This window comes from Barbatula barbatula, assembly GCF_947034865.1.
Source record: "Barbatula barbatula genome assembly, chromosome: 3".
Taxonomy (NCBI): domain Eukaryota; kingdom Metazoa; phylum Chordata; class Actinopteri; order Cypriniformes; family Nemacheilidae; genus Barbatula; species Barbatula barbatula.
The window spans coordinates 19,755,047-19,776,579 of NC_136764.1; the positions used below are offsets into that span (position 1 = coordinate 19,755,047).

The 21,533-nt window shown below is 38.9% G+C and overlaps 4 protein-coding genes across 5 annotated transcripts; 2 read left to right on the forward strand and 2 right to left on the reverse strand.

The window, feature by feature from the left end:
• Positions 1–4,616: 4,616 nt before the first annotated feature.
• rabggtb (Rab geranylgeranyltransferase subunit beta) lies at positions 4,617–7,401 on the reverse strand. Its single transcript, XM_079453432.1, has 9 exons — positions 7,302–7,401; positions 6,898–7,005; positions 6,600–6,797; positions 6,386–6,491; positions 6,244–6,296; positions 6,058–6,168; positions 5,849–5,974; positions 5,460–5,609; positions 4,617–5,362 (listed from the first exon to the last, which is right to left on the reverse strand). The coding sequence occupies exons 1-9, from the start codon at positions 7,302–7,304 to the stop codon at positions 5,222–5,224; spliced, it is 996 nt and encodes a 331-aa protein (XP_079309558.1). The 5' UTR covers positions 7,305–7,401; the 3' UTR covers positions 4,617–5,221.
• An 89-nt stretch (positions 7,402–7,490) lies between these two features.
• Positions 7,491–11,218, reverse strand: acadm (acyl-CoA dehydrogenase medium chain). The gene is made up of 12 exons (XM_079451565.1): positions 11,001–11,218; positions 10,386–10,497; positions 10,208–10,305; positions 10,016–10,085; positions 9,836–9,936; positions 9,591–9,671; positions 9,359–9,489; positions 9,161–9,269; positions 8,942–9,082; positions 8,704–8,799; positions 8,364–8,612; positions 7,491–8,278 (listed from the first exon to the last, which is right to left on the reverse strand). Exons 1-12 carry the CDS (start codon positions 11,013–11,015, stop codon positions 8,207–8,209), a joined length of 1,275 nt encoding a protein of 424 aa, XP_079307691.1. The 5' UTR covers positions 11,016–11,218; the 3' UTR covers positions 7,491–8,206.
• Positions 11,219–12,639: 1,421 nt separating this feature from the next.
• Positions 12,640–18,719, forward strand: hectd3 (HECT domain containing 3). Of its 2 annotated transcripts, none has more exons than XM_079453279.1 (21): positions 12,640–13,311; positions 13,542–13,702; positions 13,936–14,028; positions 14,174–14,309; positions 14,588–14,709; positions 14,917–15,030; positions 15,136–15,218; positions 15,297–15,462; positions 15,537–15,618; positions 15,803–15,985; positions 16,092–16,144; positions 16,242–16,306; positions 16,385–16,488; positions 16,634–16,747; positions 16,853–16,942; positions 17,052–17,258; positions 17,410–17,539; positions 17,627–17,701; positions 17,806–17,887; positions 17,994–18,065; positions 18,150–18,719. In XM_079453279.1, the coding sequence occupies exons 1-21, from the start codon at positions 12,964–12,966 to the stop codon at positions 18,232–18,234; spliced, it is 2,565 nt and encodes an 854-aa protein (XP_079309405.1). In that variant the 5' UTR covers positions 12,640–12,963; the 3' UTR covers positions 18,235–18,719. The 2 variants fall into 2 exon arrangements, with proteins under 2 accessions (XP_079309405.1, XP_079309406.1); XM_079453280.1 differs by having other exon boundaries at positions 12,664–13,311; positions 13,548–13,702.
• A 278-nt stretch (positions 18,720–18,997) lies between these two features.
• On the forward strand, positions 18,998–21,405 carry rps8a (ribosomal protein S8a). Its single transcript, XM_079453373.1, has 6 exons — positions 18,998–19,170; positions 19,942–20,048; positions 20,270–20,369; positions 20,564–20,739; positions 20,948–21,077; positions 21,252–21,405. The coding sequence occupies exons 1-6, from the start codon at positions 19,167–19,169 to the stop codon at positions 21,359–21,361; spliced, it is 627 nt and encodes a 208-aa protein (XP_079309499.1). The 5' UTR covers positions 18,998–19,166; the 3' UTR covers positions 21,362–21,405.
• Positions 21,406–21,533: the final 128 nt, after the last annotated feature.

Here is a 21,533-nt window from a genome sequence, read left to right on the forward strand (position 1 = left end):
CATAGAGATTTAAAGGCGAGAGGGTGAGTAAATGATGACAACATTTTTAGGAGAACTATCCCTTTAAATAATTTATAGGTTTAAATAATCCTAGGTTATTAAATCAGCAAAAGTTTTTCATTAATGGTTAAATGAATTAAAGTATTAAAGTTAAAACGCCTTTTTAAGAGCCAAAAATACAACAAAAGCATTGTTAGCTTGGCAGAGGAGAAAGATGCAGAATTCTTGAATTGTTTTCCATTATAAGGAGAGAAAATATTTGTAGCAGGGAGCTGAGTGCTCCAATCCCATCAGAGATTAATTTGGGAATATACCTATAACATTGCAGCTCATAGATGAAAACGCAAAATAATAAAGGTAATTTTGTTAAATACTATAGTGAAGTTATAAAATACTACAATAACGTATTTAATAGTAGCCTACGTAATGGCAAATGTGATTTAAGTAAACAAAAGCTGTAAGAAAAAGGAGCGAAGCTACATTCCTTTAAAATTTGGATGTTTTTTTTAGTGGATGTAATATGGAATTTTAAGAAAAACATAAAGAGTGTCTGTTAAGCTTATTTGTACACATGCATTTAAAATCTGATTGCTTTGGCATTGTGCTCAGATGCAGGCGGACATCATGATGACCACATTCATGGTCATCATACACTGGTGGACAGTGCTGACATCAGTTGTGGACTTTGGCCTGAGTGCTCATTCAGCTGTTAGGTGAGGGATCGGTGGCCTGGCCGGGCTCAGAAAACTCAATGTCCTATCTGAATATTTTATGCAATGTAGACTTTGATAAAAAATACATGGGCAAGAAAAGCATCAGTGCAAGATCTGCAGTTTCAAAGCGCTGGGGAAGCGATCCAAACATTTATGCAAAAATTAAAGAAGCGTGGCTCTCTGCAGACCCTTTGAGAAATTTATCACAGATTTAAAAATGTATAGGTAAAATATTTATATCTTATATCTTGGTTCTGTGTCACACCATTAGCATTATGTTATAGTTTGTTATTATAAGCAACAAGAGCTTTATTTATTTTTTCCTAAGTGTGTAAAGATGTAACAACACGTGTGCACATTTTTCTAAATGAAATATTGAGCTTTGTCGCCCCCTAGTGAATGAAGCCTTAAAATACTCTCTAGTCAGTCTTTTGATCTTCAGACTTATATTACTGAAAATATATTTTTGTCCTACTGTACATGTTCACCCAATAGCTGACATTAATCTTTTTAAATCATATTTTAAAATCAGTCTTACCTGCACCACAACCTATCTGTTGTAAATATGTTGACCTCCCACCGTTCCCTCCCCGAGGCAAAGAACAAACAGTTGTCGCAGAGCTCCAGAGCAGTCATTGCGTGTCAAGTCTGTCTGAGACATGAGCTCCTTCGAAGCAAGTAAAGGGAACATATCAAGAGTTAAACCTCTACAGAGAGCTCACCTCAAAAACCTTTGTGAAATGAAACAATTTGCGGACGAGCAGAAAATTCTCAGCAAAGATCATAGGAGGTCAATGTTTTTGATCAACAAAGAAATACAAGAGGTTCAAAAGACACTGATGGACATAAAGCTGATAAGTGGATATTGTCGTCAAGCCTATACTCCTCACCTGAGATCCGTAAGTATTGCCTTTGCAACTTTCAAAGTATATGAGAAAAACCTTTGTTATATTGACTTGAATGTTGACAGCGGAGACTCTGTGAAGTCAGATGTCATGTTTGGCCAGAGGCATGACAGCATGAGAGATTGTTTGTTTGAAAAAGACACTGGTGACCGTGAGAGCGATTTGTCTGAAGTGTACGAGACTGTGGACACAAATGCATGTAAGAAACTCAGTTCCAACAGCCTTCGCTTGACAAAGACTAAGAACTGTGCTTCACCAAATAAGCATTTAAAAAATGGTTTGGGTGAAAACATTAAGGGTGTTTGTTTCGATGTCTCATCATCTCGTTTCGATATCTTGGAATCGTCCTCATGTGAAAAAGATGAAGGCGATGCACATCCTCAGAAGACCTCCCAAGCAACTCATGACACAAAAACAGATCTGAAAAACAGTTCCTCGTCTCCTACACGATTCACCCGTCACAGAAGGGCAACACCAGTCCATCAAAACACTGATCTTTGTAAATGTCCCACACTGGTACCTATGAAGCTCTCGAGGGAAGGGAAAACCAGCAAGACGTTGTCAAGACACATCCAATATCAAGACACCAAGAGCAATGCTAGAAGCCACATATCAAAGGCAGCCACGAAACGTGGCCTTGATCTACTCATCAAAGAATATAATGATCCCCAAAACCTTGAACTTTTGAGAAAACAGAGAGTTTTGAAGGGCAAGGTGTCTGACTTTGTTTCAGAGCTTTCAGAGAGCAAATGTTAAGCTCCTTATGTTTCAATTGTAAATAAAATGAACATGATCAGTTTTGAGGATGATACTAGCATTGTCATATTGTGCAGGTACAAAAATTAAATGTCACCTGTTCAGGCCACATCACAATGATGATTCTTGTAATAAAACTTAGAAAGTAATTTTAATATTCCATTGAATGCTTTGATTCAAGAATGTATTATTAAAACTTACTTTAGTACTCTATTGTGTAACTACCATGTGAGAGATTCAATTTCTTTTCTTACATATATTTTTTTCAATTGGTAAATACAGTCCAGACATGATTAAATAGTAAACTTGAAATCAATATAGGCGTCAATGAATTTGGCATTTGCGGATGCTTTCTGGCCCACAGAAGATGCACAGATTTTGGGGGATTTTATAAAATTTTGAGATTTATCATACATTTTATGCAATTGACACTGAAAAATAAGCCCACCAACAAAAGAAATTGATGTTTCACCATTGTATAGCTGACCATCTTTTGGGTTTAATAAAATGTTTAAGATTATACGTTTCTATTTGGGTGCTGCAAAGCGACGCACCCTACACACAGGGGGCCTCACAACGAAAAAGATCTTCTCTAGAGCCATCACTAAGTGTCCCTGAATAATACACATACACTAAAATATACATTGCTGAAAAGTTCTTAGCAACCACTTTACCATGAAACAATTAGGAATCCATATACTCAATTCTGTGGGTGCATTAAGAAGTGGCCTTACAGTTATTGATTTTTGCATTTAAAGGCAAACATTTTTTGGGTGCTCCAAAACGAGGAAACAGTAAACAGTCTTTATTTTAATTATTCTTTAGTTAACCATGTACCTAATACTACAAACATTGTGTATGCTTTTGGTAAGGGTTCAAAAAGGATATCAAATGAGTAAAACCTACATGAACCATTTTGATGTTTGACATTCTGAGAGGTGTTCACTAACACAGAGTTTTGCATAATTGAAATATTAGATCAGGCTCACATATAAAAAGACTGACATTGCTGCCAGAAGAGTATAAAGTACTTGAGAATTTTACTCATGGATCAAGTAACCACAATTTATCAGTGTTTTTACTTCCATACATGACATAGAACATGCAGTACATATATCATACTTCATGTGAAAAATATATTTCAATTTTTATATTACAAACATACATTAAAAGTCATAGTTATCTCTTGATTTTACTCAAAAATATGTCGAAATTAATTTGATGGAATGTACTGGAGTAAAAAACATAATTTATGCTTTTTATAAACATACTTGATGAAAGTGCTTGAGTAAAAATACTTTACACGTTTGATTGCTGGTCCCCAACAATATTTTGGTTTTGAATAAAAAAATATGTATTCGAAGTATCAAACTCCACAACAGCCTCAACTAACCGTTAAAATTAACATTTTGGGGGTTTTGCCCAGAATAAAATGATTTAGTCAAGAATTCTTTATGGTAGTTGTGGCATTGTGGTCTATGTTAAAGGCAGCAGAGTTTGTAAATGGTTTTGAATGTGCGTGTGTTGGTGGGATCTAACAACAAAATAACAAGAGCCAAGAGACTGTCGTGACATGCCTGTGTCACAGATCTCACACTCTGAACAGCTTCTAATGAGAGCCAGTGGGGTTTCACCGGAGCCTAACAACCCTCCAGTTTATTTCTGCAAATCTGTCAGGGGTCTGAAGATTGCTGCTATTCTGATGAACTTCACAAACTCTGTGAAAATAATTGATTATTTCTTCGCTTTTTCCAAATGCATGCCTATATAATTAAAAGTCTAACAGTTCATTGCTAATAGCGGATATAAATTGTATTGCACTGTGTAAAGGGGACATTTTTGGCTGGATTTCAGATTTTGTGTGAAATGCTAAACTCTGGCTAACCTCAGCCAGATGCACTGACTGAAAATTAAAGAACCCGTTTAAAGGTTCTCATTGTACTGTTTTATATGCAAACTTTATAAGTTCAATTCTGCAGGCATTACTGAAAAACAATGTAAAACAGCAGGCCATCCGAATCTCATCACAATCTGTGTCAGAAGCTCCAGGGGTGATGATGAGTACTTGATTTCTTGAAGGGAGCGTCAACAGATTAATGAAGACAAAAGTCACACCTGATAATGAATCATCTTTAGAAATCAGCCATCATTTTTTCATTGTGAATATTCAGATTTTGTGAAGGATGTGATGAAACTACTAAAACCTGTGAGCCAACAATGTTTAAAACAAATTGAAAATCAGTCAAATGAAATATTTATTCTATCCACACAGCTGCCACACTCTTACACTGACAATAATGTTGTGAATGTGAAATCAATGAGTAAAATAAAAGAATGTGCACATAAAATTATATTTATACCACCTAATGTCTGAATGCATTAGACACCCTTTCCAGCAAATACTTTGCTTTGTCTTGCACACTGATGTTGGGATTTGGCTATCATAGATTACATATCTCTCTCATTTATTAAACACACTTAACATTAAACATTCCTTGATGTGAGGAAAGAACTTCCTGAATGATTATTATAAATAAAGTTATGCTTGTACACCCCCAGTGAAGCTACAAATCCCAGCATGTTTAAGAAGCAAAAATCAAAATCAGACAAATGACCTCACACATACTGTGCATACATAATGACAAGAGAACAGTCAAATAATGCAAAAACAGTCTCTTTACAGCCAAATTTCTTGAATCCTGGTCCTTCTAAAGGCTGCACCTATTAGTTGAAGAAGACAGCAATATTCAGTGCTCTCCTCGCTGTGCTGGTTTTCCAGGTTCAGAACACCGGGCTGGCTGCACACGGGTTGGAGGGGAATGCAACGGCCACGTCGAATATTTCAACTCAGCTCAGCAAATCCGGTTGAAGGCCGATCCTCTGAAGCACATCTTCAGGCATGCAAAACACAGGGTTCACTGGTTTAATCTGCTCATCTCCCAGCAAAGACAGTCCGGCCACACCAAATAGAGTGTGGAACGGATCAACCTGCATGGAGGATGAAAAAAGATGCCTCTGGTAAGAATGAACCACTGAGATGGTGGATTTTAAGTTTTGAATGTGCAAAGCGCAAATACGAGCTCACCATGTCTCCAGGCCTATCTGCAAACCCTCCGGTTTCTTCATCCTGGCAGGCAAGAATAAAATTACGCAGTTTTGTTTTGTCAATCCAATGGATTCTGCCGATGATCTTAAGAGAGGCAAGAACCCACCAGGAATAGCAGACATCAGGCAGCTAAAAAACAAAATAAATATATATATATATATATAAAATAAGCTTTTGCAACAACTTTGTTTGCTCTAACCCAGGTTTATTTTGGTTTTAAAAAAATCACTATTTTACATTTCCTTGAGATTTAATGATTTTTTTCTGATGCATGAATAGTTTTAAAAGTTGTGTTTTTATTTGTTCATTTCAGTAGGCTGTGATACATTTTAATCAACTATATACCCATGGTCTGCAGGACTGCTTACCTTCTCTGGTCTCCCATTCAGACCTCCTGATGGTAACTGTCTTTCACAGAGCCACCAGCCCAACAGATCTGCATTTACCCGATGCAGCTGTCCAGTAACGGACAAAAAGCCTGTACAGCAGTAAATCTGCACCGGAAATATGGGTATCACAAATTACATTAAAAACTTTTTTTTGTAGCAATGTTGATATGAACATTAAAATAACTCACCTGACCAGCATGTGACTCTGAACCAGGCCTACAACCAAATCCACCATCAAAGTTCATACAGGAGAGCACAAACTCCACTGCCTTGTCCATGTTGATAGCATCCAACTTTCCCTGCAGAGAAATGTGTTTTGTTATATGCCCTAAAACAGTGACGTAAAAAATATGTTTCATATATAAAATTCAAACCAGTAGTGCCAATGTTGCAACCGCACAGAAGGAAAACCTTGTATCGATTTCTCCTGTTAAAAAAACATTGATCAAGTTATATAAAATCTAACAATGGTTTACTTTGCTTAAATAAACATTAAATATACGAGCATACATATACCCCATTTGTCCCCTGCGAATGAGCCATCCTCTTGCTGCAGTCCTTTAACATAATCCACCACTTTGTCCACATCAATCACATTGATGCTATCATACAAACACAGGATCTGATGGGTCATAACAAATTTTCCTTATAAGTCCCACCGTCTTCATAAACAATTTCTAATAAGGATTTTCCACGACATTGTTGTAGCCTTTAGCAAAATTCTTCTGACCTGCACAGCACTGAGCGTATAGAGGAGATGAGGGTCATGGCCAAGGCTGGCACTGATACCTCCACAGTCGTGCTGGCAGGACTTGATGAACTCTATGATCTCCTCACGGTTCATTCGAGAGAGCTGATCCATAAGGTCCATTACTGTCAGGCCCCAGTAGATGCCACTCATTCGCAGGTACTCAGAGAGGGTGTACTCCTTCAGAAGATGGTACAGAATATATACATTTGCATGACGAGACTGAGAAACATGCCTCTGGTTAAACTCATTTTTAGCATTTTAAAGCACTTGAACTTACATAATCGTCCTTCTTGGAGCCATAAGCTGCAATGTAGTCTGAATGCTTGTCTAGAAACACGGTGCTTGGTGCATCAGGTTTAATAATGACGTCTTTAACCTGGGTCCCCTGCAAGAAAACGTACGACTTTATAAACACAGTGTGGCATATAAATGTGCTGATTTAACGCATAAACTGATTGGTTTGACTGACAGCCCTTATCTCCTAACGTTAGATTAAAACCGAGGCTGTAAACCGTGATGAATGGCTCGAGGATGACAAGCTTGTTTACGTTTTCTCGTCATCGGATTTAAATGCGCGCTGTTATCTTTGTTCACCATCGCGACTAATCGCTGTTTTCCTTACAGCAGAGGAAATACATTAATACAAACGATCAATGACCACACAAATATATTCAACTTTACCATCCTGCCGAAGAAACGATGTGGACGAGGCTGCGCCCTAGCAGTCACACGCGAATGACGTCATCATAGTGCTCGTGATTTCTACCGGTGCCCATAAAGAACAAAACGTGTCACGTTAACTGGATTTTAACCCGTGGATCATTTTAGTCATCGCCATAGTTAGTTTATCAATGTTGACAAAGAGTAGGTTGTGTTTGTTAAATTCCTTTTATTGAATCATTTTAAAATCATACAAAAACGAACTTTGCATCACCCGTCATAACCATCGCTCGTTTTCTATTTGCTGGCCTTTTATTTTATGTAAGGGGAGCTGCTGAAGTCATGTATGAATTGTGGGGGTGTCACGCTCTCAAACATCATTACATGCGAAATAATTTCAGACAGATCTTTATTTAGTGCACTGCAGAGGATGTTTGTTTAAGTCATTGTGATATTAAGCTAAATCATGCCAAGGCAAAGAAAGCATGATGGCTCTTCTCTGCCCAGATTAAAGTGTTACTTTAATGTACGACACCCTCCTGTGTCCGATTCTGTACAAAATATGAAGTCATAAACAAGATTTCAGAAATTGGTCACTTTGGCAAGATCGAAAATGTTAATATTTCATCCAAGGTTCCTCTCGATCTTCTGCAAACAACCAAGTAAAATCTCAGGGGGTGTCTTAAACTCTGCGATTGAGAGAATTCAGAACAGGCCATTTTAGTTTGAATGTTCAATACAGTTGTAGAAAGGACTTTTAGATCAACATTTATTTGTGTTAGGAACATTGAACAATTATCGCAAGGCATGCTGATGTGACAAGGCAACCAACAAACATCCTGAGATCTAGTGATCAAAAACATCATGTACAAAAGTCTCCAAACAAAACAATTAGCTTCTTGCATGAATGTGCTGGCTATACAGATTTACGGTTTGTATTTCCCAAGGTGCTCTCTTGAGATGATGAGCCTTTGGATTTGAGCCGTTCCTTCATAAATCTGTTGAGAGCAGAAGACCGTAAAGTTTAAACATGTTTCTACAAAATCAATCATCAAGAATAAAGATTGAGACGACAATCCTGACCTGGTAAATCTTAGCATCTCTCATCAGCTTCTCCACAGGATATTCACTATTAAAACCGTTTCCACCAAAGATCTGGACCGCATCACTGGCACACTGGTTTGCAATATCACCAGCAAAGGCCTTAGCAATCGAAGCGTAGTACGTGTTCCTGTGGCCCATATCCACTTCCCAGGCTGATCTCTGATAGGCCATCCTTGCAAGCTCCACTTTCATGGCCATTTCAGCAAGGAGAAATGACACTGCTTGATGCTGGAGATCAGAACACAATGCATGTACACTGTAGATTAATTTTTAAATTCTATTTGTCAGTCGGAGTATTTATGTTGAGAAATTGTATTACCTCTGCAATCAGCCTGCCAAAAGTCTTTCTTTCCAAAGCGTACTTTGTTGCCTCATCCAGCGCTCTCTGCGCAAGTCCAGTGGCACCTGCAGCCACCTGAAAAGCAGAAATACTCAATAAAATTTTATGCAGGATAGTTTATCAATCAACTGAATTCACAAATCAAACTATTATTAATTACTACATGGGCTCAAATACCGTAGTTGATAGTAATAATGGATTTAAAGTACAAACTCACTGGTGGTCTGGTCTTGTCAAATGCACCCATAGCAATCTTGAAACCAGCTCCTTCTCCAATCAAAACATTCTCTTTTGGAACAACTACATCTTCGAAGGTGATGCCCCTAGTGTCGGAGCATCGCTGGCCCATGTTTAATTCCTGTTACCAGTAGATGACAAACTGATGTTATTAATATATTACTAAAAGTTTTATCATAATAGCATCAAGAGCTCATACCTTTCTACCAGGCAGGAGTCCTGGGGTGTCAGCCTCAACAATAAAGCCTGTAAAAGCCTTGCTGGCAGGGCATTTCGGATCAGGCTCTGTACGGGCCAGCAGGAAATACCTATACGCAGTACAAACAGATAAAATGGTTATACCAATAAAAGTACCCGGAGAAAATATATATACCCGAGTCCAAAGTGGTTCACCAACCAGTTTGCTTTCCCCCCATTGGTAATCCACATTTTCTGACCGTTGATCACATAGTCATCTCCTTTTCGAACAGCCCGAGTCTTAATAGCAGCCACATCAGAGCCCGCCCCCGGCTCAGTCACACAGTATGCCTGTCAACACGTGCTTTGTTGTTATCGCTACATGTTCAGATTACATCTTTGGAACAGCTTTCCAGCACATAAATTAAGACTAGAAAAATGGAAAGACTTACACACATAAGTGGTTCCTCTGTCATTCTGCCCAAATATTTCTTCTTCTGAGCATCATTACCAGCAATAATGACTGGCATTTGCTGAAAAAAAAGATTCAAATGTAATGTAAAGAAAGTCTTTGACAGTGTACAAAAGCAATTACATGAAATTATTATGGATCAAATTCTCAATTGTGACTTCTATTTGTGAATATATTTTGTAGAATTACACTTGAAATAAAATATGAAATTAAGCTCTGACTTACTCCAAGAGAATTCGCCTCGATAGCTGTCTGTACTCCAGTGCATCCATAGGCCAGCTCCTCTGTGATGAGGCATGCATCAAATATGCCCAAACCCATTCCACCTGTGTTGGCAATATCCGACGCAGTAATAATAAAGTTACTAATCAATAGGATGCTCAATGAATAAGATAAAGTACCTACCGCAATCCTCAGGAATATGACCATTCATTAGACCCAGCTCCCATGCTCTCTTAATTAGAGGAAATGGGTACTGCAATGAAGGCAACAGAAAAAGCTATTAGAATATGTCATACAACAAAAAAGACATGCGCATAAGATGCTATTATGTGCTAAAAGCACATATAACATACATCTATGGTTTAAACAACATACTTCACCACTTTTATCAAAGCCCGAGGCAGCAGGAACAATCTCCTCGCGTGCGAACTTTCTTGCCAACTCCTGAAACTCTTTCTGCTGGTCAGTTAATTCTGTAAAATTAAGCATATTGTTTTTTGGGGGGATTTCTGACAACAGTCAACAGAGGCCATAGTTTATGAGAAAAACATACCAAAGCTGAAACCTCCATGGCCTGGTTTTGAGGTGGCAGCAGCAACTTTGACACTAGCTTGAGCACTTGTGCTCTGAAACCTGAGCCCAGCCTGAACACCGGACCTTAAAACCTGTCAGACAATTGTGAAACAGAAATCACATTCTATTCAATATCATTCAACTCTGTATACATTTAGTGACGCTCCCTATTTCAGATACAAAATCCCGGCAGTAACAAACAAGGAAATGAACCAAAACAACATGTGAAGTAGTTATCACCATATTACCACATGCAATATCGCATTTAATGTGTATTTTTGCTAATATGTAACGATTTCTTTATATGTTAGTCATGTACTGCCCACGACTGACAAAAACCGAAATCAAATCTACTATAGGCAGTGCACGAACTAAAAGTCAATAGTTAGAAAAAGTAATAAATTAATATTTAAGAAACTTGTATGATCTTACACACAGCGACCTTTTTACAAACTGCGTAGGTCATGTTTAGGAATGCAGCTAACAGCTTTGGCTAAGTGTCTCGCGACCTCAACAGATTTTAAACTTGACATGCATTAACAAGACAGCAACACAGGAATTACTTGTAAATATATCGATAGAAATGCGTATTTACCTTCGTGAGAAGCATGATCTCTTACTGACCGGTCTTAAACTTGACTGTCTTGATGCCTTTGCCCTACAGAACAGCGACGCATCCACCAATCAGCAGCCTCTTCTTCATTTTATGCAACTTTTACTTCTTTTATGTTTAATGGCAGTTGGCAAGCCCAGCTCTTCGTGCATTACCGCCACCTACTGGATGGAGTGTGAAGACGAAACACTTCATTCTACTCATCAAGCCTGTCTCTTTCAGGTGTTTAAATAAAATAGGGTACACTTTTGATTGTTGTCTGGAATAAAAAGTTGATCATATAATGACATTATTTAGGTTGGAATCTTCTACCTACACGATTGTTAATATTGCCAGGAGTTCTGTTCTATACTGAGATGTAGTTAGATAATCTTTTAAGAACACTATGCTCATGGAATATATATAGCTGCTGCAGTGTTTCCGGAATCTGGATTCTTAGACCCATCTGTTAATATCTGGAATTTGTCTTTTTTAGATTCAGATACTTTTTCGCTGTTGTTTCTATAGGTATATAACTTTTCATTTTTTATGTTTTGCAGCTGGGGATCTATTGAAGGCATACTGCACAACCATGGAGGTATTGTCGATATAACACAGCTCACAGGCAATGATTTGCAAAAGCGTGGGGACGATACAATCCAAATAAATGAACAAACAAGAATTTTAGTTGTGTATGGTTGATAACTGGTATAATTATATCTTTGGTGCCATAAATAACCTTTGTTGTAATATTTCTGCATTCTTTAGCCTACATGACCAGACTTTTTTATTAATTCTGTGGTACTGCATGCAGTATATCTGTCTCAAGCTAATGTTGACAAAACATTTAAATAATTTTCTTATGTTGGTCTAATAGATGAAAAAACATTTCCACAAAACTTTCTTTCCATATTATGTAAGGGTGTTTATAAGCTAAATATCCTTTATATTTTTTATAATAAAAACAAAAAAATGATTTTTTCTAAAAAACAAACACACCAAATATTTTCAGTGGCGCTATAACAGGAAACAAGCATGAATATGTTTGCTCCGCCCATAACACCTTCACTCTAGTAACTTTTGCCCTGCTTTCTTACGTAACTGTACATATGACAAAAAATGATCTCATAATTTAGTTTAGATAAATGTTCAAAGAGACTGTGTCAGTATACAGTAATTTTCCAACATTTACGATAGAGTACCAACTCTCGACCAACAGAGTATTGCATTCAGCAATACAATTGAGAGTTTGAAAAAGAGCTATTTAAATAACATTTACCCTTGACTAATTTCTTCGGCCAAGCAAAAAATAGACATAATATATACAATATATAATCTCGTTTATATAAATACAGATAAAATCATGTTTTGTTGTTATCATGTTTTTAATGAGTTTTGTTGTGTAATCCATCAAACAAAATCCAAACAACTCAACATCACTTGCACACTTGCACTTTTTTTCACATGAACTCTTCATACATGTAATGCAATTGTTTTGTGCGTAATATCATGATTAACATTCAAATTGTAGAAGTACAAAATAAACAAAAACGTATGGCATACAATATAATTACAATTATTATATTAGATATTCGATATGAAACTTTTTTAAACAAATTAATTTGGAAGTACCACCATGTGTGTACCAGACAGTTTTTCCAGTAGGGGGTGTGAGGTAAACACACATGAGCGGATGGCCAGCCCGAGCCCTTCAGACCGGCAGAGATAGCTGCCTTGACAGATGCCAGTGAATTAACGTTAGCTCCGATTAGATCCACGAGAAATATCTAGTGGCAGAAAAAAAGTGTTGGCCGTTTCTAGATTTTAGGTAGACATAGGATCTCGTTTAACGCCGGCAAATAGGGACATAAAGGTAAGTGTTATGATCGCTGACGGCCGAACTCCTCAGTGTTGTTGACACATCCTCGGCTAGCTGTCCGGCTAGCTAGCGCACTGAAACTTGGAGATGTCTCCGGGCGACAACCCTCACACTCTCCTGGGGAGGATCCGATTTTTAAACAAGTGCATTGAGTGCTTCCGAAAAAGCGAACCACTGCCGGAGTCTTTATGTTATGTGCCGAAAGAAGTTTGTTACAAAATGTGTAAAGATTCGACGTCGGGCTCTACTTCCGCGTCGTCGTCAACAGCTGGTAACTCGAGTGGAAAGAGTGTGGTCTCGGTGTGGGAGAGCCCACATCAGGCGCCACAAAAAAAAACATGCAAGTGTAACATTGAGCCAAAGAAAGGGACGTGTATACGGACAACAGGGGAAGAATACTGCAACAGCCACGGCCTGTGGGTCAAAATTAGCAAGGTAAGATATCGATCTGGAAGCGGGAAATGATGTCAGAGATTGATCTGTAGTCACAATGTATGCCAGTGTGTCCTCCTTACACTTGACTAGTGACACAACACTTCCTGGTCCATGACTTCAGGACATGTGTTGATGTCATTTTTTTACTGTCCTGCTCAATGGCTGTTGTAGTGAAATCGTCATTCAAATGAGGTTCCGTCTGTTTTGTTTGACTGTGCCGGTCATCACAGGAGCAGCTGGAGGAGTATCGACCCGGTCTGGATTTAGAGGAAGGCTGGATTCTGGTGTGTAAACATACAGAGGGTGGAGACAGGCTTGTGCCGGTGGAGTCTCCAGATACTGTTAGCCGACAACAACAGCTCTTTGGCTATGACCACAAGCCTTGCAACAGGTTTGTATCCCTTTGAATGCCATCCAAACTCCAAACTGAGAGCAAATCTGTGTGCCAGCCACTACGTTCCATTTCGACACAAAAACTTTAATGCATCAATTTGTATTGCCTCAACAGAAATGAATAAAAAACCTAAAAAGCATGAGCAACCATTACACGACTTGTCTCAGACATTGCTGTTTACTCTTATATTTTGTAGAATATAAGCTACTATTATTTGTTTGTCTGGGTAGATGGGAGCAGGTGGTGGATGTGGAGTACTCTTTACACATGGGTGCCAAACCCAAGGTGGCAGAGCCAGATGAAGCTGCTGTTCAGAAACTGAGGTGAGTGCTTTGTCTCGATACCAAAAAAATCACATTATCCATTGCAAGAAGCAAGTTGTGTTTCTTTTGCATTGTTATATTAAGTAAATATGCTTGTTCCTGTGATGAATAGCTTGCATTTGAAGTAAACACACTCTGTATTCAGGTATGTACCTTCTACATGGACATTTGAATGTGATGAGGACCTCGTTCACTACTTCTATGACCACATTGGAAAGGAAGATGAAAATCTTGGCAGTGTGAAGCAATGCGTGACCAGCATTGATGTTTCCTCTAGTTCGGTACATAAATGAATCAAGCTATTTACAGTGTAAAACATACTTCATGCAAGAATGCCAACAAGGATGCATTGCAAGACCATAGATATGGGCATGAACAACAGGACATGAAGTACTCATTGTGGCCTGACACATTGCAAGAACACATAACATTTTCTTTGCAAAGCATATGGTGCCTCTGTTAAAATACTTGCATTGGGGATGTTTTCAGAGAGCAGAGAGATTTTTCAGATATTATCAGATGAGGTAGGTTAGTAAGTGAGTGTTTTTTATGTTTAAAGGAGGACCCTAGTGGTGGAGCAGGCTGCCTGACAGATGGAGACACTGAGACATACTGGGAGAGTGATGGCATGCAGGGACAACACTGGATCCGTCTGCACATGAAGAGAGGCACTGTGGTCAAGTAAGGTCACGTGCTAACAGCTCTCATGATTAAATATTTTTGCTTATTAATATGCAACGTATGCATTATTTAGGCAATATAGCTGTTTTAATCTTTAACGTATTTTATACTAACTCTTATATGGTCTTTTATCTACATTTTCTGTTTCTTTACTCCATGTTGAATGTGCAAATTCTTCCTTCAGTGTTTGTTTATTATCTCTTTTAGTAAACTGATATTGACTGTGGACTCAACAGATGATAACTACATGCCTAAAAGAGTGACCGTGTATGGTGGAGAAGGAGATAACCTTAAGAAGTACAGTGACGTATCAATAGATGAGTAAGAAGGATGAGTTTATTGCATTTCAAACCCAAAAGTTGCATGTGCTAAAAATCTGAGTTTTTGAAGATAGAAACATTTTTGCTATTACTATTTTGTTCTCAGCAATTTAATAGGAGAAGTCTGTGTACTGGAGGATATGACATCACACTTGCCTGTTATAGAGGTCAGGATTGAGGAATGCAGAGGTAAGATTAATTTAAAACTGATAGAAGTTGACTATTTAAACTAGTTCTGTTTTTTTACGGTGTGGTGCTTTGCTATAGATGAGGGAATTGATGTACGGATCAGAGGTCTAAAGATCAAATCCTCCTGTGAACGAGACCTGGGCCTGAATGCTGAAGTGTTCCAGTCTCCCAACCTAGTGCGCTACCCAAGACTGGAAGGCACGCCCCCTGATGTTCTCTATCGGCGTGCACTGGTCATTCAGAGGTGTGTTTGCTTCCCAAAATGAATAGCAAGACACTGTTTATGATCAAATAAACTCAAGATTTTCTGCTTTATAGGTTTATCACACTCCTGGACAGTCTGTTGCCTCATATGGTTCCTGCATGGGACTTCAGCCTTGGAACATTCAACCAAATCAAAGTTCGTATTTAAGACAACGTCTGCATCTCTTGTGTTTAATCTCGTTCAAGATTTTTTTCTTTATAATTTTCTTTATATACTGTGTTTTGAACATTTTCTGAAAAATGCAACATTTTGTTGTGCTAAACATTTCCAAACAAAATCTTCATGTTTTGGCTTCTCAAACTCGGTGTTCTCCCATTAGAGCATAAAGCAGTTCCTGTTGTTGTCAAAGCGCCGCTCTGCCCTCATCACCCAGTGCCTGAAGGACTCTGAGACCAGTAAGCCCAACTTCATGCCCCGCCTTTACATAAACCGTCGTCTCGCTATGGAGCACCGTGACAACCCCAGTTTGGACCCCACGTGCAAAAGCGCTGTCTTTACTCAGGTACTCCGGAAAAAAATTCAGGCACAAAACCCATTTATTCTGTGTCTTACATTAGATTTCAGTGTCCGGGGTAAATGTTCAGTGAATGCTCTTTGTTATCATGTAGGTGTATGAGGGTCTGAAGCCGTCTGACAAGTATGAAAAGACTCTGGATTACAGGTCACTCTCCCTGAGATTTCTCTAGTGCTACTCAATATTTATTCCATTGTACTTTCATAATAGACATTCATAAAATTGAATTTTGTCTTTGTGGCAGGTGGCCAGCACGGTATGACCAGTGGTGGGAGTGTAAATTTATTGCAGAAGGCATCATTGATCAAGGTTAAACAAAGATAAACCTCTCTATGTCCATGTAGTTTACAGAAAAAAATCCGTCCTTACCTGTTTTGTCTCTTGTAGGAGGTGGATTTCGAGACAGCCTAGCAGATATGTCAGAAGAGCTGTGTCCCAGCTCATCAGAATGCCCCATGCCTCTTCCATTCTTCACTCGAACCTCGAACCAGGTAATATTTTACATAGACATCTCGTCCTGTTTGCTTCTTTTGGAGTCTACTTGTCAGTGACTCGCTTCCGGGACTTGCTACTGTGTTAACTTTTTTGATTGCAGAAGGATTAATAAGATGTCTTTGATGGATAAATTGTTATTAGGGAGCTGGAGAAGCTAGAGACTTTTACGTGCCGAATCCTTCATGCAGGGACTTCCATAAGTTTGAGTGGATCGGGCAACTTATGGGAGCAGCTCTTCGTGGGAAAGACTTTCTGGTCAGTACTTGTCTTGGTCTGTAGTGTTTCTGCATTAACACCATTTAATTAATTTATTGCAGTATCCCTTGTTGGAGGTGGGGTCTCATAATATTTATCTTTTAGGTTCTGGCTCTACCAGGGCTGGTGTGGAAACAGCTAATTGGAGAAGTTGTCAGCTGGAACAAGGACTTTCCTGCTGTTGACTCAGTGCTGGTATGAAGCTCTGAAAATCTCCTCTTATGCATTTATTCTATGATGTTTTCTGCTGACTGCTTTCTTACATGAACTCTTGCGATGGAACTTGTTTTGTGTGTTTTATTAGGTGAAGTTGTTGGAGGCTATGGAGCATATGGACAAGGAGACGTTTGATTTTAAGTTTGATCAGGAGCTTGTATACACCACACCCCTGAGTGATGGACGGCTGGTGGAACTCATTCCAGGAGGTAGTGCAGTGGTGGTTCAGTATGAGGATCGTATGGAGTTCACACGCCTGGTTCAGAAAGCGAGACTTGAAGAGAGCCGAGAACAGGTATTGCCACATACAATTGGTCAGTTTTGTCATAAAATAATTATGATGTTGGGAATCTGCAGAAAAATAGCAACCCTTATTTAGCACATACCAAAAATATATTTTCCAATTTGTGCCCTAAAGTCATGTATTTAATGTTCCTGCACTACAGATAGCAGCCATGCAGGCTGGACTGTTGAAGGTGGTGCCACAGGCTGTGCTGGATCTGCTGACATGGCAGGAAGTAGAGAAGAAAGTGTGTGGAGATCCAGAGATCACAGTGGAGGCACTTAAACGCCTCAGTAAGTCATACACCACCTGGCACATTTTAATATAATAATGCCCAATATACCGTGAAATATATAAAAATGCTTTTTACTTTCTGTCAGCGCGTTTTGAAGACTTGGAACAAACGGATGTCAGAGTGCAATATTTATGGGAAGCCCTCATGAACTTCACCAATGGTTAGTTAAGTTCCTCGTGTATGAAAAGGGTTTCAAAATATTCAAGATATTCAAAATAAAATAGGCCTGCTTTTCCTGCTCATATTGATATTTTCTGTTACCAGAGGATCGTAGCAGGTTTTTAAGATTTGTGACTGGCAGAAGTCGTCTTCCTGCTCCAATCTATATCTTTCCGGACAAACAAGGGTAAATAAAGGAAGTGGCATGTGAATTACAAATTAAATGTAAAGGATTACAGGACTTTAGCTTGTGGCCTAAATAAACACTGAGCATATGTTTTTTTTTTGTCTAGGTCTGAAATCACAGATGCACTTCCTCAATCTTCTACATGTTCCAGCACCCTTTATCTACCCAAATACCCAAGGTTTGTTTTTATCTAAAATCATATATGTGAGTGAATTAAATAAGATGTCACAATGTTTGACTGTTGTTTAATCTCAATTGACAGTGCTAAAGTTTGTGAAGAGAAGCTTCGCTATGCCGCATATAACTGTGTGGCCATCGACACAGACATGAGCCCTTGGGAGGAGTGACCTGATATTCCCATGTTTACAGATTTTACACCAGAATTTTGTTTTTGCATAGATTAACTGTAGCCTTCAGCATCGTGCACATGACCATATCTACACTATTGCCAATAACATCTGTACAATATAAATAAAAATGTTATAAATGAAAGTCCCTTTATCTATTAGCCTAATCTAGTATTTCCCATGTATGAATGACCCTTTAAAGTAAAGTATGCTAGTGAAAATCATTCTGTTGATCCTGTTTGATACTTTTTGTTCATTACAACCTATATTTGTATTTATTAAGAATTCGAGTGAGTTGAATAATTATATTGAAACAGGTTTCAGAATTTACTTCAATCCTTTCCGTTACGAGCCCAGAGCTCCGACCACTATAACACACATTTATGGTTTAATGAAGAAATATGCCTATGACGTCCTTGGGTTTATTTCAAGAAAATGTTGATGTTTTATTCATTACAGCATAATTGATAAAAAATATTCAAGATAAACTATGTAGCAGAGCTTCAATACCTGTGCACCTAAATAACCAAACATAGCTTTGGACAATACAGTGATTTTCCATATAGAAATAAGCTTAAGACATGAACAAGTTTGAGCAATTGTTTTGTATGCAACAAACAAAGACGTTTCTAGAGTCTGTCCGCCAAATGACACGCTTAAAAATGAAGCCTAGTCTTTTGTAATGCTTGCTGCGGTTTTACTACGAATAAACATGTTTAATTTCCGTAAGAGATCATTAAACACTACACTGGCAATAGCTTATTCAACAAAGTACTAACACGTGGTGGCAGTCAAGTGTTTTCCCTCTTAACCACCAACAGATGACCCTCGGCGAGGAACTCCCTACTACTCTCGCAACTTCTCGCGATACGTCGATGCTAGAAACCCGCCCATGAGCCTTTGCGATTCCTCTTTCTAGCCGGCGCCTGAGAATGGGTACGTGTTTTCAGAATCTGATCGCTGGATGAATCCGTCATCATCCTCACTATCTGAAGATAGCTTTGATTTAACTCGTTTTGTGGTGTATCGCTAAAGCAGTTTACCAACGATGTAGTTTTAAATGGCTCCGTCCGGTGTGTTTTAAAGTCTTTTTGGGCGAGGAGTTGGCAAAATCGTTGGAGACATGTCTCAAGATGGCTGCGTTCATGGGGTACAGTGTTCTGATGCAACGTTTAGAGTATAGATAATGTTCCCGACGTGCTCCTGAACGGGACAAGGCTGTTGATAATGTTTTCTGTCGATATATATTTTTGCGATCATTTTCAAGAAAATCTCGCGTCTGTGTTTGAGGGAGTGGGGACCGCGTTAGCGAGACATGCTAACCGTGTAGGACGCGCATGTGTCAACCACTGGAAGACTGCGAGCATTTAAATCAGTCGCGAATGGTTCATATTCACCAAATATAATTAAGTCCATATTTCCAGAACGGATTGCAAAAATGACCAATGTAGTCTTCGTATTTCTAATGCTTAGCTGATGTTAGCTTTGTGCTAAAGCGCGTGTCTGCGTTGGTTCAAATACTATTGATCTACACCACATAACTTCCTGCGCAGCTTGAGTGTATATGATGAATCCAATAGCGGAATCCGATTTACTGTGTGGATACACCTTGGAGAACTGATCACTCAAGTGTGCATGGGAAGCGAGTTCTTTGTAATGGCTCAATCTAGTTTCTTACACGATTCTTGCGATCTCTTTGCCCTACAGGTATCTCAAGGGACAACTGGCACAAACGCCGTAAGACCGGTGGCAAACGTAAGCCCATCCACAAGAAAAGGAAATATGAACTTGGGCGTCCTCCTGCAAACACCAAGGTACGTTACAAGTGACGTTAACCATTACATATGTCGCTGCTGGGCGATGTGAGTGATGTAAACCGTTCCTTAGGTTGGTCATTTTTGATCGTTTTGGTCAAATTCATTGATCTACCCATGTTAGGATTCGTCATAGTTACACTGACACATGGCCATTTTAAAACTTGTATCAATTGGTCAGTTATGTCTATTTAAGTGTAACACTTTTGGGCTCTTTCTAGATTGGAGCTCGTCGTATCCACACAATCAGGGTCCGTGGTGGGAACAAGAAATACCGTGCCCTGAGGCTCGATGTGGGGAACTTCTCATGGGGCTCAGAATGTAAGCGTTTTTACATGTGGTGCTGGTTTTTTAAAGATGCATGTCAGTCTTTCGACGATGATAATCTGTCAAGATTTGCTACTGAATTGCTTTGATGGATACTCTGTTCCAACTCTGAGAAAGCTTGTTTCTGTTGCTCTGCTAATGCGAGATCCACCTTTTCGCTGCCATTAAAAACGTATTGTCCATTGCAGGTTGCACTCGCAAGACTAGGATCATCGATGTGGTCTACAATGCCTCTAACAATGAGCTGGTGAGAACCAAGACCCTGGTGAAGAACTGTGTGATCCTTGTGGACAGCACTCCTTTCAGACAGTGGTTCGAGTCTCACTACGCCCTTCCTCTCGGAAGGAAGAAGGGCACCAAGCTGGTAAGCTTGGGTCATTAATTGGGAGTTGTGGTGTTTGTCTTTCTTTGATGATAACATGTCCAGTTCTGCTACTGAATGAAAGTGATGCAGTGTAAGACTCCTGAGGAAGACTTGATTTAAAGTAATGGTTTTTCTTTGTTCGAAAAGAATGCATGGCGACCTTAATCTTATTAAATCTTGTTCGTTTTTGTTTGATTTGTTAATCCAGAGCCCTGAGGAAGATGAGGTTCTGAACAAGAAGAGGTCCAAAAAGGTTCAAAAGAAAATTGATGGACGCAGAAAGAACAGCAAGATCAGTACTCTATTGGAGGAGCAGTTCTTGCAAGGAAAACTGCTTGGTAAGTTTTTTTGCAAGTTCTTTGTGTTTTAATCATGCGTAATATGATGAAACTTAACCAGTTCTGCTACTGAAACTGATGCTGAGTATGTTTTCTGATATACCCAAAGGTTGACGTGACAACATTTGGTTGTAGATTTGAGTGTTTAATAAGGTTTCTTTTATCCCTCCCCAGCTTCCATTGCCTCCAAACCAGGACAGTGTGGTAGGGCTGATGGCTACATCCTTGAAGGCAAAGAACTTGAATTCTACCTGAGGAAAATTAAGGCCAAGAAAGGCAAATAAATGTACAGCTCTCTTTGATACGACCATTAAAGAAAATCCCCCAATCCAGCGTGTTAAGTGTGTGCTTATTTTATAAAAATTAGTTGACTTGATGAAGGCAGGTGTTCTCATTTGTTCGTCTAAAGACTAAAGTATGTGTTTATCAACATTCCTGCCAGATAATTAAAATGGA